Below are 15,084 nucleotides of genomic sequence, written 5' to 3' on the forward strand. Positions count from 1 at the left end.
AAAAATTGATTGTTATTGTAATTCTCGTTTCCATCACAAGAGGGTGAGGTGACACCACAACCTTTTTACCGAGCCCACAGCTTTTCTTAGAAAGTACCTCTGCCTTTGATGGGTTGCTTGGATTGGTGAGGATTAGACATGCGGTTTAGACATGAGGACTCCTTTAGAGTTAAGAATATCAGGATAGGCCAATCAGATGAATAGGAGGGCAGGTCTTAGAAATTGGATCTCTAGAAAATAGTTCTGTTTTAATTTGCCCAGGTTTAAAAATAACCCTATGTGATCCCTGTCTCCAACACAATACAACAGAGGTGAAGGAGACTTAGCCTCTTGGCTGAGAGGTGAAACGTCTTCAAGAAACTGAAACACGTCCAATACAGATACAGATGCTTCCGATACAGCACTTTGAATTACCACGACCTGGATGACTGAGAACCTTCACCAACATAGATCTTTAATACTTTCACAAACAGGTGGAACATGTTCTGACCGCAGTGAAACCTGGATAATACCCTTTATCTCAAATGCTACATGGTTGTGAAAGAATGAATAATAAAGTCACAGGTCATAAAAAGATAGCTTTATTGCACAAGGTGTTGAGTACTCTTTTTCTGTTTTTGTTTGTTTTCATAGAAAAGAAAATGTAGAGTTAAACACAAGCAATTGCAAATTGAAGCAATGTTTTCCCCATAAAAGTTTAAGGAACAACCTCTGCATTTTTAAAATGTTTTAATTAACCCCCTTTTTAAATTGTTCAATTCACCGTTTTCCATTTTTTCTTTTTATAACCAGCAAAATTTTCGGAACATGCAATGCTGCTGTCCTCCCTCCAAAAAGTGGGATAATGAAAAAAAAGGCAAACTCTAAATAAAGCAACCTGTGACAAAGTAAAAAAAAGGAAAGAAACTAAAGCGAAAATATATTCAAAAATTAATATCAAAAAAGGAGACAATGTAACCAAATGTCCTGTAAAAAAAGAAATCAATATGGTTAACTATGCATGGTCCACTCTGACATGTTTCAACTGGCCCATAAATGAAGATAAAGCAGTGTCTGTATAATTCTATAGTTTTTCATTAAGTCCTCTTCTGTTTCATTACAATAACTTCAGTTCAAAGTTTACATTGTGCCCTGGTTTCTAGTGAAGATGTCGAAAATAGTACTCATTTATACAAAACACTTTCCTATGTACACAAGTCTTCTATTATGGAGTAGAAATTATGTTATATAGGTGGGCGAGGGGTACAGTGAGGGGGGGGGGATCTGATTGGTTGAGCAGATGTGGAAAAGGTTGGGGAAGTAGCACATGTGAAGTTTGAGCCTTATCAACGCAGACTGTGTCAGTTTGAAAAGATCGCTGTTGTGTTTTTAAGGAAAATAATCCACCATGAATCAGCCATTAGTCAAATCCATCCAGATGTTTAGTGCAGCTGCAGTTATGTTCAATGAGAAATTGACTGTAGTGTAAAGCGTTTGTTAGCAATTAGCCTCAAAAGCAAATAGTCTGTTCTGGTCTTTGATCCAATATGAGGTTATCCTTTCAGCTGAATATTGGATCTTATATTAGGGCTGTGAAAAAAAGGGCCAACATCTGGAATTATTCAGGCCTGAATCACTCACAAACACACTTCTGCATTACAGTGGCTGTGTGGAATTAAATACAACAAAATGTGATTTACATATTGAAATAAATAAACATAACTTCCAAAATACATTGAAGGAATAGTTCAACATTTTGGGAATTGCTGAAAGTTAGATAGATAAAAGGACTGTTACTGTAGAAGGTAACACAATCCACCTGCTAAATTCACACATTATGTATTGTTTGCTTAATCTGTACAAAAAGTCTCAATCGGGCCATTTCTAACACAATGTCATGAACGATGCTCCATACAAATGATCTCCACTGCCACTATCCTGGGACGTAAAGAAGCATTTAATATTGTCATGCAGATGACAACAACGTTGTATGCGCTGCAAAATCTGGTAGAGTGTCTTTACTTCAAAAACCGAGGAAACTGAGGGTTACCTCAAAATTACTTAAGTAGACTAATAACTTCAAGTTGTTAAAGCTGGTTAGCTTGACAACTTATATTTTCTTTACTTGCTAATTTGGAGGTAATCGACTTTTCCTCATGACCTTTAAAATGGACCGTGTGTAAACTCAAATATAGCTAGCATGGAAAAGGGTACACTGTCAATTGTATAGGCTGACGTTATGTGAAAAACAGTCAGAAAACCAAATATCTCAGATAAAAATTTAAGTTGTACAAGTTGAAAATCTTGAACAAGTTAAAATCATTAGTCCACTGGTAACTTTGAGAAAAATCGGTTCCCTCAACTTTATAAAATAGGACAATCTTTTTAGATTGAACAGTGTAGGCATATCAATTTGATTAATAGTGGAATTCAACTAATAAAAAAACGCCTGTTGCCAAAACAAAGTAGCTTTCAAGCATCGACGTGAAAAACAAGAATACGTTTATATTAAAAAAATAGCGCTTCCAAAAAGATGATAACATGAAACCATGGTAACCAAAAGGTGTGACAGTTATCTTTATTGGACAGTTACGAGAGTGTATCGATCTCATCTCACTCACTCTATCTCAACATTTTCCCAAAATGCTGAACTCTTGTTTAAAATGTTACACACTGTGGATATTCACAGTAACACTGTGAAAATATCAGATGGTGGATGTTTCCTTAAAAGTACACGTTACATCGAGCAAACTGACAGCAGATCTGCGTTTTACAATAGAGGCAACTTCACTGAAAATCGGGGGGGAAAGCAGGTTGGAAAGGAGTTTTATTTCATCACTCCATCCAATATCCATACAACTGGAGTAAGCAAGCCTCTGTTTTTTGGTTGCTAACACAGGCCCGCCTCATTCCCAAACTCTTGTTTGTCTGAAAACACGACTTGAAAAACAGAAAGGCCAAAAGGAAAGGCATCGTAAGCATTGACAGTGAAGAGCAAAAATTAATTGCTCTCCTGTCTAGTTTGAAAATAAAAAGGGAGCATGAATACATTTATGAGCAGTTTTTTTTTTTTTTACTGTGTGGTATGTTTTATTGGCCTGAAGTCCCGGAGTTTGGGGAGGACTTGCTATGACACAGATAAGAAACAGAAATACTCATCGGTCTGTTTGCCTTCATTAGTTATAGTCAGTTAATGGCATTGAGTCTGTGAACACACCTTTGGAAGGTACAATACAACATTTTACAATAGGCTCACTTACTGTATAGGCTTGTCCTTGTTTTTACTGTTTTCTTTTTCAACACCACACTTTCTGCACTGAGCCATAGACCACAGTTAACCAGCGACACAATCTCACACTATATTTCGACTTTTACTGTGCTTTGTCCTTTTTCAGCTGCATTACCTGCCGCGCAGGCGCTCGCAGCCGGAACATTTACAAAATCACAAGGGGGGGTCATTGTATCATTCTTCAGACCGCAGTTTCACCATTTAACTTTCTTTCACACTGCTTTCCTTTCTCGCCAAGATCTCCCGTCCATGGTTGTGCTACCCGTTTAAGCTTCCCCTCATCTTGTTTTCCTTCCCTTCTTGCAGTTTCTCACTCTGAGCGATTGTCTTGTGATCTTTTATATATATTTTCAATTAGAACGGCTTCTTATATTTCTCTGCTTTTTTCAATATTCATATATTTGCTATATATTTGAATAGAAATATATATGTACATACTTTTGAAAACAAACATATATCATAATCTTTTTTTCTATTGCGAGAGCCCTGATGTTACGTTTTGCCATTTGCAAAACATTTGGAGCAACTCTTTTTTTTGGAACGATCTTTGTTATGGGATTTAAGCTTTGGGAGAAGAAATGGGGGGGAAAAAATAAACTTTTAACAGATACAGTACCATGCATAAAGCTAAAATAAATTTCAGTGAGGTTGAGGGGACTTGAAAACACATCTTTTAGTTTTGAAGACCACTTATTTTCTGAAGAAATCTCTCTGCCATGTAAGCCCCCTCCCCGTTTCCCCGAACGCAACTGCAAACTCTGTCAACACTTGATCCCTTCGTCTATAATCTCAGTCATCGTCCGAAGATCATTTCATACAAATATGATTTTTTTCCCTTCTTGTATACATCTCAATAAAATTTGCCGTATGTTTGCAACTCTCCATCCAAGCTGTCGTTGAACGTCAAATAGCATTTCTGCCTGTCTGTGCATATAAGACCTCTTCTCTCAGTCTGTCTGTCTTTGCAGCTAGCCGCTATGCTAACAGTAGGTCACAGTGACACTGTATGGATATGATGGGGGACTGGGTGGGGGAAGGAGTGAAGGTGGGGAAGGATAGGGAGAGTGGAGTACAGGTAAATGGAGTTAAACAAAGAGTAATAGCAGTCTGGCACCATGATGAGTCATAAAAAGGGGTCTCCTCCTTGTTTTTGCTCTGAGGCAGGAAAAGAGAGAAAAGAAAATCCTCCCTATTGTCTGTAATTTCTCTCTTTCTGAACCCACTTCCTCTTCCCATTTAAGCAATGCTGTCAATCACACTTAAAAACAAAGTTTCTAAACGCTGGACCAAATTAGGATCATAGTGTTACATCGTCAGCATCATCATTGTTACCGTCCCCGAATCCCCCGTTCACAGGTACAAAATGAACAGTGTGTGTGTGGGGGGGTTCAGTTTTGACACAGACGTCTGCCCGAGAGGTCAGCATACTGATTGATTTTAAAAAGGTCCACTGTTGGTGTGTGCCTGCCACATGTATACATATATATATTTACACATATACACCCACACGCACACACACGCAGGCTTGTGAAGGTTTCTGTTACTTGGATCCATTCTAACGTTTTCTTAGTGCACATGAGATTATATTTCCATGATCGGAAAACAAACAGAAAACTGACGAAAAAAAAACAAAAAAAACAAGGTTGGATTCACCTTTCACTTGATGATGCTTCTCATTTTTTTCTTTTTTTTTTTATCTCCTCTGCATTGAGTCTGTTTTATAAAAGCATCAATTAAGACAACTATGCTGTGTCATCCATTGCATGAATAAGAAAAAATTCTCCACGTCTCAAAACTGGTATTGAGACGGCAGTCCTTGCGTTGCCTCTCAAGTATGAATCCGCGATGGAGTAACCTCTCAGAGCCAGTGTTAACACCAAGGTTGGTGGTTTATGCATACAGTAAAAGCATCCTGCCGTGGCACGATGCTGTGATATGAGCTCTTCTTCCATCGGAGACCAGGAAAGTAACATATTTAAAAACCTAAAAACCTCAAAACTCAAGCGACCTGGTTCATTCTACAACTGTCTTGATCCAGAAGACAAGACAGTGCACGTGGAAAGCATTTTGTGCATAAGTACTGTGTCCTTACCAGAAAATTAAAGTATGAAGTGAAACAGATAAATCATGTATAGTTTGGCAAGTGATTTCCAGGGTGATGAAATAAGAGAGAGAGAAAGATGACACAATAATAATAGAAAGCAATCAGGCAGAAAGAAAGGCAAACCCCTGTGCTGTGGAGACCCAACTCTGACCCCTTCATACAGTAGTGTCAATGGGAACCCAACCAGCCCCCTGCAGCCTGGCACAGCGCAGGCACTGACGGGTCAGCTGTGCATGTGTGTGTTCCTCACCCCATATTTCCATAGAGGCTCCAGGCAAGCGCTGGCTCGACCAGCATTAAGAGTTACAGTGACAGGCCGCAGTGATGGCAGGCTACACCAGCGTGTACGACTTGGAGTAAGCCCCCGTCTCCCTCCCTCCATCCCTCTGCTTCTGCAGTCTGCCTAAGCCCGAGGAGCTGCTCTCCAGAAGAGAGTCTCTGGATCCTCCCATCTTGGAGGAGGATGAGGAGGCACCTCCAGGAGTCCCTCCTGTGGCTCCTGCTACCCCACCTCCACCGGAGGATGATGACGCCCCAGCAGCTGCAGCGGTAGCAGCAGCGGCTGCCGCTGCACTCTGGGCCACTGAGGAAGAGGAGCCGGGCATGGTGAGAGTCCTCTGAGGGAGTGTGGAGCTGCTAGAGCTAGCAGACACTCCTCCACTCCCACTACCTCCACCACCAGCTCCTCCAGAGGAAGCCCCGGAGGAAGTGAGGTTGGACAGGCCAGAGTGGCCCATGCTTAGGGCCTGCTGCTTTGCAGAGTCCATAGTCACATGACGGCCCTGGGTGTGGTATGCCCGCTGGGCGAGGCCACGGATAGAGGCTTCACGTGGTGGAACCACTGGACATGGGTCATGATGCTCCGACTGCTTTCGGAAGAAGGGATCTGACTTCATGTAGAGGGGTAGGTTGCAGTAGTCACCTGGAGGAGGAAAAGTCAACGTTTGTGTAAATAAAAGAAAAAAAAGATATGCCTTTTTGTTTGTTAATAAGCACATAAATTCACAATTTATATTAAAACACATATGTATTAACTATTTCATCTAATTTTAGCAAAAAAAAATTTAATATGATTTTGCTGAATGGTAAAAGTTTTTACATTGTGCATTTTAATTATCTATACAGTTAATAGTTTTAACAATTAAAGACAGGCACTTATTATTGATTTACGGTAAAACTTTTTATCTTCAGCTATCTTATTTAGTTTTTTCCTGTTCTGTTGCTATCTCAAGTTGATAGTAAACATTTAATTAAGTCTGATTCAGATATCTAAAATGCCATGTTGAAAGTGATTAAAAACAGAAAGCCACTCACTCTTGGCGCGGTGTGGAATGGGCACAGCTACATTCTTGCCACGATCATAGTCCTGGGGTTTGGGTGGTGAGGCAGTGAAACGGCAGATACCGGGCTCTGATGGCGTGCTCATGGACGTCATGCTGTCTGCATTGTCATTGGTACCTGTGGTCATCTGATCAGATGAGCTGTCAGAGATAAAGCACTCAGTAATCTCAAACTTGGCATGCTGCAGGTGTTCCTCTAGCTTGGCATGCTCGTATGCTCTTGCCAGCTCCTCGTAGGTGGACGAGGCGCTCTCTGTCGACACCATGCTGTTGCGACCCTTATCTATGGAAGAGAAAGGAGAGGAAATAAGGATGAGTACATTTCCTCCTGTTTTAAACAGGATTCTTGCGCCTTTCCTCATATCTGCATGCTAGTGGCTGTAAGTGTCATTTCATCCATGTGCCAACCTGTGTCCTGTGAGAGGCTGGCACTGTAGCTGTCACTCTCTGTGACAGTGATGCCATGCTGGGAGCCAACTGTGCGCCAGTCTGAGGTGAGAGTGCGGGCTGGCGTGGAGGCCTGGCACTTGGTCAGAGTCCACTGACTGGAGTAACGGTTCCTGATGCTATGGGCCGACTTGACACTCTTCCTCGACACTGGGTCTGGTGGTAAATGGATGAGGGAATAAGAGAGGTTAAAGACAGGGAAATGTAGCAGTTGCACCAAAACAAACTCAACTTCACATCCCTTACAATAAAAGCAAGAAATATACTAAATGTTTGAACAACATCATACAATACTGCTTGGTGTGAGCTTTCAGAAAGTACTTACTTGTCCCTGGTCTGATGTCTGACATGTCGATCAAAGGGCCGGTGTTCTGGATGAGGGCTGGATGATGGACAGACACACCTGTGCAGAAGCTCTGAGGGTTCCCAGTTTGGTTAAACTCTGTGTCGGTCACAGGGATAGTGGCTTTGTCCTCACCTGTAGGAGACAGAACAAATATTTCAGAAATGCAACTTTAACCCTAATGCCTCCCAATTTTCATGATGCATTTAAGAGAAAGACGGTTCGATCCAATGCTCATGCAGAGACACGCAAACACACACAACAACTCCCTCTGTCTGTCTCTCTCGCTTCCTCTCACCAATTTGCTTGATGCCTTCTTTGTCTTCGATCAGCAGCTGCACTCTGGGAATGTCGATGTGTAACCGTGGGCCCTGAGGGGGCCCCTTCACCGGGGTGTCAAAGCTCCGGTTGTTTTTACTAATCCGGCGATACAAGACAAACATTCACAGTTTAGAAAATTTTGCAAAGTGAGGATTTTGGAAATTATCTTGAGACAAATAAATAATATTTCAGACTTTCAGTATAGGAGCAGCAGTCTCACCTTATCAGCATCTCTGCCAGACTTTTGGCATCTAAAGAGAGAAGCGAACATAATAAATGACTTTTTCCATATAAACAAACCAATCCCTCAAAATAAATTAAACTCGTGAGACTTCATTCATGATCCCCTCTGCATCCTACTTTGTTCTTCTTGCCAATTCATTCCTATCACTTGGCTCCTACTCCTTTCACTTTTTTCCTTACCTCTTAGTCTCTTCAGCCTCTTTTCCTTGCGTTTCTTGCGAATGATGAAGAGCAGTGCAACACCAAGAGTGACCAAGATCACAGGACAGCCAATAGAAAACAGCTTCTTGACATCGTCGTTCTTTTCCAGGGGGGATTTGATTGGAGGAATTGTGCCTAGACGTACCCAGGAAGAGATTAGTCACTGCCACATGTAACACTCAACAATATTCCACTTGTATGCTTTCATTATCAAAAGTAACATATACCATTCATCCAAAACTTAATGTCAAAGAAAAGAGTCTCCGACTCACTTCCATCATAGTCCAGTGTTGCAAACTGGGAGCTCTGGTTGCCACAGCCGGCGCTGTTACAGGCTTTCATCTTCAGCTCGTACCAGGTGGCCTCACGCAGCTCTGCCAGGAACACATCTGTGGTGGCGTTGGTGCGTACATTCTGCCACGCCCATGTACCTGCAAGTTCACATACAAACGCTGAGTCTAATCCCTTTTCGTATTCTTATTGGATTCCACGAAAAGAAAAGGAGAGTTAGTTCAGTACGCACTATTTTGATCAAACATCAATTCTCCCTGATTAATTTGTTGCACAATATCTCTCAAGATATCACTCACCTTTTGGTCTGAACTCCAGTGTGACTGCGCTGATTGGACAGCCTCCACTGGCCCAGCCCTGCAGGTTGAGTCGGGCGTGGCTGGAGTTAATGTGGGTGAAGACAGGCTGATCCTTGTTAAACTGCGGTTCTGTTGAAAAGACAAAATAATCAAGTTTTCGTACAATTTTTCATATCTATAAAGGATTACACGTGTTGTGTTATAGAACCTAAGGCAACATAGGCAGGCCTGCATGTGATTCAGCAACATCAGTACCTAGCGAGCTACTTATCTTGGCAACAGATAACTTTTCCACCCTGGTGTTTCCAAGTGGTATTATTATTAGCGCTGCAGTCACAAAGACAACTTAATAGTTTCGGTTTTCTTTAGAGTTGCAGATAACACTGCGGTGGGACAATTAAAAGGTGAGTTAATATAAACATTTAGCCTGTAACAGAAATGTGAAAGCAGACAGAATGTGTGCCAGGCTGCCCACCTGACTGGATCACCAGCTAACCTTTCCTTTCCAGAGAGATTTTGTGCCCAGGTTGTTTCAAAAATATCATAATAAATGTATCAAATACAAATAAATTATAATCAGCAATATATGAATAATCTATTTTATTCAACTTGTTATATCTAGCTTTTACGTTTTTGTCATTCAGGTGTTCACATGGGGAAGAAGGGAATGTGTTCCTAAACAATGAATGACTTTATCATAGTTTAATCAAAATGGAGCATTTCAAAAGCCCCAGAATGAATAAGACAGAAACCATTTGGTACCAACAATTTCAAATGTCTGTTTTGTGTTGATATGACGAGTCTGGGATGAGGATTTAATGGCTGAATTCTTCACTGTATATTTAAACCTTTATTGTCGACAACAGCACAGAGGCATCTCACATGTGAGCAAAACACCTACTCTGTCCTACAAAAATGGATGTCCAATTTTCTTTTGGGAAAATATGTATTTAATGTTTACGTTTGACGTTTACCATTCCACACTCATTTCCTTCACCCTCCGTTCCAGGCTTCTCACCTCTCCCGTGGGTCTTTGCCTCGATGATCTCACTGATGCGTCCCGCTCCGACACTGTTCTTTGCAGCCAGCTTCACTTTGTACCAGGTACCGCAGCGCAGGTTGTCCAGTTTGAAGGAGCGCTCAGTGGAACTGATGAAAACATCCTTCCATTCCTCTGTGTTGTCTACAGAGTATTGCAGCACAAAGCCTACACACACACACACACACACACACACACACACACACACACACACACACACACACAGAACACAGTATAATAATTTTCTTGCTTCATTACATGATTCCCTGTTTTGTTCACTGTTCAAATGAAGAGCTCTTTGCACTGCTCGGCTTTCAACATTAGTACCGCTGCTCTCCACGAGGTGGCAGTGTCAGACTGTGCTGCTCTCGCTTAGATCAGCCCCCCTGATTGGAGGACGCTCTAGCTGCTCCCTGTCTGTGCTGCCATTAGTTACCTACAAACCCCAAGACTGGGGTGGCGCTGACTAAGCATCTATGTAAATGAGGGTATGCAATGTGGTGACTGTTTTTATAATCAGCTGCCTTGGAGAGCCAACTCCCTCCTGCTCTGAGACACTTTACATCTAATCCTCCAGCTCTGTCTGTCTTTCCTTCTGTCTGCATATCATTATGTGCATGTGAGCATCCCCATCTCTGCTTCTTTGTACTCTTTCTGCCATCTTTGTTTTCCCTCCCTCTCTCTCTAGCAGATGGTGTGATAGAGTCCAAAACATTAGATGGGTTAACATGTGCAGATCCTGCAGTGTTTGTTTCTAAGTTTCACCGTCAACCTGTTTATAGAGGACTGCAGTACGAAACAGAAGATAGAGGTGAACAGTATAGAGCAGCACAATGACGGACTACTGTAGAACAGATTAAACGCGACATTGATTCTTACTGCAGGATTTTGTTTGTCTGTTTATTCACATTAACTTTATCTGCACACAACCAGCTAAGATCTTTATATAGGAAAACAAGCTGACATGTTCTAGCTGACGCCACTGCAGCTGAAATGCAAAATACATGCTTGAAGATATACAGAAGCTTCCTGGTTGTATGAGACACTGAAAGATGTGTATTATTCCTGCCTGGTGGCCCATCGTTGTTTGAATACAAAGCTGCATACGCAACACAATGGTTGCCCCAAAGTTTATTTCACCTCCATGCAAATTATTCTCATTTTTTCCTGGCAGTGTGGTCATCCACATGCAAAACACAAAAGTAACTTTTTGTCACAGCTTTGGCAGCTTCACAAACTGGGAAGCTGTTTGAGAGAACATTATTCCATACATCCAAGAAGCCCAATCATCAGCTGACTCAGAGCTAAGATTCCATATGAAACAGACAGCGAACCCTAACTGTAAAAGTACGTGCACTGTGGTGTGTTCTGTGAATTAGCAATAAAAACAGTAGTTCGCAAATTGGTTCATAGAATTGTTTTTGAGTGTGGGGCAATAACTCAGAATCAGAATCATCACACACCAAAGGCCTAACGTCAAAAACAGTCTCACAATCATTCAGATCTTAAGTCTGACTTGAAATTACATTTAAGCAGTTTCATTTTGACGTGGTATTGATCTTATCTCTTATCAAAGGTTAGACTTGACGTAAGTGGTTTTTCTGCTCATAGGGGATTAACAATTTGCAACACGTATGCATCCAAACTTTGCATGAACTTAATGAACAACGTGTAGCGGCGACACAGTTTTGGTTCACTTTTGGCGTCTTGCGCTCCTTGATGTTGTCTGAACAGCAGCAAGTCCTCTGAATAATTTGTGTTACCTGGCTTCAGTCTTCTCTACCATGATTGTGATCTAGCTTTCTGAAATGCTTGATTTTCTCTTTTGGTCCATAGTTATTCCAGAATAGACTTTATTTTTTACTACAGGGAGATCACAGGATCACAGGGCAGGTATATAAGTTACAATTGAAGATTCTCAGAGCCTGCTTAAGCTTTTTATGCTCAGCAGCTTTTATGAATCGAATGTGAGCACACTGTCAGATATAATCTTGGTTATAGTCTGTGGTTCAAGTATACATCTAAGAATATTTTCATAAGTAAAGTCCCTTGTGTTTGAGAGTCTCCTAAAGCTACAATGGGAGTCAGACAGATGCCTCTGCAGCACCCTCACACTTTTGCAAAACAGCATCAACAAAGAAAAGGGATTGAAATCACACCTTCACACCTTCTTCATATAGAAATCACCAACAATCAGATAATCAAACAGAAACACAGGTTAGGGAAATACCTAAAACCAGATGGCAAATCAATAAACTAATAGATCAGTATGCACACCAACAATGGTGAAAGTGAAAGAAAGACAGACAGAGGGTAAACTCAGATCAGAAGTCACAGGGACCTTTTTTGTATCCATTCACATTCTATGTATAAACCCATGGTAACCTCAAGATAAATCCTGTAAACTCTCACCTTTACATCAAACAAGGAAGGACAGACAGGAAGACAGCGTTGTTGTGTAGGGCCACACGTACCTCTGATGGAGCTGCCTCCGTTGTCTCCTGGTATCCAGGCCAGTGTAATGGAGGAGGTGGAGGTGGTGGAGACGGTCAGACGAGGCTGGTCTGGAGGGACTGAGGAGGAGTCACAAAGAGTTCAGTGCACAATAATACCTGTACTCACATAAAAGAATCTTTTTGAGGTGATGGAAAAATCAATGTGTAAAAAGTAAACAATTTTAAAAATAAAAATAAAAAATGAAATAGACTAAAAAGTATTTGAATTCAGCTGTCACGATTGCTATTTTCCTACCTTGCACCAAGAGGTTGACTATGATGGTGTCAAAGCCCAGCGTGTTGGTGGCCGTGCAGGTGTAGTAACCCGAGTCTTCAGCTTTGACAGAGCGCAGCACCAGTGTCCCATTGGACAGAATGAGACGCTGCCCATCGAGAGACACGGGGATGGCTGTGTCCTCACTAACAGAGAGAAAAAGAGGGCATCATAAGTTTTTTGATAAAAGGCGATTCATTTTGTTTCTCCTGAAAATCACTTATAGAAGCTTTAATACTATTTACTCTTAGGGCAACACCTTAACCTCCACATTTCTTGGCAGAATTCTCACCTGTCTTTGGTCCACTTTATGGTAGGTGTAGGTTCTCCTACTGAGCTACAGGGCAGTCGCACTTCCTTCATCCAAGGAGTGGTCACCGTGCCCCCGAACGACAGGATCTTAGCCGGAGCTGGTGGAGAATGAAGAGTAAAAGAATAATGGAGAGAGAGAAATGGAAGAAAGACCATTGGCACACACACAAGAAAGGCAATAGCCTAATTAATATCTACCAATTAGTTAATCTCGCCTTTGTCAAATAAACAATTTCCAAACTCGATAATGAAATGCTGTAGAGATCCCAGAATGTGTCGAATCAATACAGAAATGTGATGCTTTATATGCAATATATACATTGATTTGTTTTCCATTTGGGAGTCTTTCAATAAACTTGATTTACTGGTAGAGAAAGAGAGTGCAGTGTATTCACCCTGAGTCACACCTGGCCATAAAGAAATCTGTGTTAAATGTGACATTGTCCGGCAAAGAATAGCATATGAATAATAATATAGAATGGGACAAAGAGTGAGCAGAGAGGATTTGAAAAAATATCTGTATATCCAGGCACACAACCCTCCTATTCTCCGTCACTCGCTCTCTCTCGCTTCCTTTCTCAAGCTTGGCGTCTTAATGCTGGCACTCTAGTGCACTTATGTTAAGGTTGAATGAAGTATTGAGTGGACAAGCCTGGAGGACACTGCCTTTTACAGCTGCCGATCAGCTGACGCACCCATCCGTACGGGCGTGCACGCATACACTCACAAACCTTTGCAGCCAGCAGTCAAAAGAAGGGAATAGCTATAGAAAAGGATAACATGGTGGAAAGAGCACTCTATTCATTCTCACTTCTTTATCCTTCCTGTCTTTTAATCCAAAGGCTATTGATTTAACTGCCCTCTTCATTTTCTTAAACACTCAGCCTCTCTATTGTCTTGAGTATTTGTTAGCTCTGCTCCTGTCGTGTCATTTTCTCTTCTCTTCCCACCCCCTTCACCTGCCGTCCACTCTTTGGCTCGGCCTCTTATCATTTCCCTGATTCGGGCCAGTTTATCTGGTGGCCCCCTGAACTCTGAAATCAATAGTGCCTGCCGCTCTGTTGCGCGAAGTCAAACAGAAGGTGAGGTTTAAAAAATATGCAGGGAAGGATTATATAGAGCAAGTGGAAGAGTAAGAGGGAGAATATTCACATGGTTCACAGCCATGAGGAATGTAGAGCAAAACATCTTTAGAAAGATGTACTTTTAGTTCAAGGCATTGCCATTAAGTGGCTTAAAGAGGAATACTATTCTAGTGGCAGTTATGCAAGTTCTTATAAGGAAGAGATTGCAAAAAATGACCATGAAATGCTCAACTGCCTCAGTGCCAGACTTTTGAAGATTGTGGTTGAAGGATTTAAAAAGAGAGCGTGAGAAAACAAGTATTCTGACACAAAGTAGCAGCTCCAGCAGTTCCAGTTTTCCATATATTGACGAGATAAACAACATGCTAGGTCACCTTATGACATGGCTGCATAAAAGAGTGTTGCAATTAAGCTAATTAGAGACTCCTTCACCAATATAACAATATAACTCTGTAACACTGTGGACTAATGATGGACAGTTTTAAAAAAAGAACATGATCAATATCGTTGTCTCACATTATGTTACAACCTATTGCAAGTCGGAAAGATATTTTCGAGTCAATATTCCCGATATCCTGTTGAAATATGTCCCAGTGCATTTGGGTGGGAATCAATGGACGCCATCAGCAGGAGAACATATGGCAAGTCTGTGAACTTTAACAGATTAGGGCACGTGAGGAGGGGAGGAGTGGGCTCGAACCACTTGCTGGCACAGACTTCTATCAAATATAAATAATCTGAATGGGTAATTAACATGGTAAGCACAAAGTAGCTTTTACAGCTCATTCCACACACACAAACGCCACATAAAATAAAAACAGATAAAGTTCACAATGAGTGCCGCCGTACTGCTGTGATGCCATCTAAGTTTGTATTTTTAGGTAAAGTTGAGCTCAAGTCTCTGACCGTTTAATTGTCACTTTCCCGTGTTCTGATAGTAGCGACTAATGCCAGCTCAATCAGAAGTTAAAAGTGGGCTGCAGATATCTGGTAACCTCACCTTACTTTCTCCACCTTCACCA

General features: G+C 41.4%; 1 protein-coding gene across 2 annotated transcripts in view; it reads right to left on the reverse strand.

Annotated features, from left to right (window-relative positions):
* Positions 1–565: 565 nt before the first annotated feature.
* dscaml1 (Down syndrome cell adhesion molecule like 1) overlaps positions 566–15,084 on the reverse strand; it is a 107,521-nt gene continuing 93,002 nt past the window's right edge. For both annotated transcript variants that reach the window (XM_030393623.1, XM_030393614.1), the window contains 13 exons: positions 12,958–13,075; positions 12,648–12,811; positions 12,371–12,469; positions 9,876–10,064; positions 8,858–8,986; positions 8,540–8,698; positions 8,247–8,402; positions 8,044–8,074; positions 7,801–7,919; positions 7,485–7,637; positions 7,121–7,315; positions 6,687–6,995; positions 566–6,294 (listed from right to left, as the gene is read on the reverse strand). In XM_030393623.1, the coding sequence (XP_030249483.1) occupies positions 5,705–6,294; positions 6,687–6,995; positions 7,121–7,315; positions 7,485–7,637; positions 7,801–7,919; positions 8,044–8,074; positions 8,247–8,402; positions 8,540–8,698; positions 8,858–8,986; positions 9,876–10,064; positions 12,371–12,469; positions 12,648–12,811; positions 12,958–13,075 (2,411 nt within the window). In that variant the 3' untranslated portion in view covers positions 566–5,704. The remainder of the gene's footprint in view (positions 6,295–6,686; positions 6,996–7,120; positions 7,316–7,484; positions 7,638–7,800; positions 7,920–8,043; positions 8,075–8,246; positions 8,403–8,539; positions 8,699–8,857; positions 8,987–9,875; positions 10,065–12,370; positions 12,470–12,647; positions 12,812–12,957; positions 13,076–15,084) is intronic.

This window comes from Sparus aurata, chromosome 2, assembly GCF_900880675.1.
Source record: "Sparus aurata chromosome 2, fSpaAur1.1, whole genome shotgun sequence".
Classification (NCBI taxonomy): domain Eukaryota; kingdom Metazoa; phylum Chordata; class Actinopteri; order Spariformes; family Sparidae; genus Sparus; species Sparus aurata.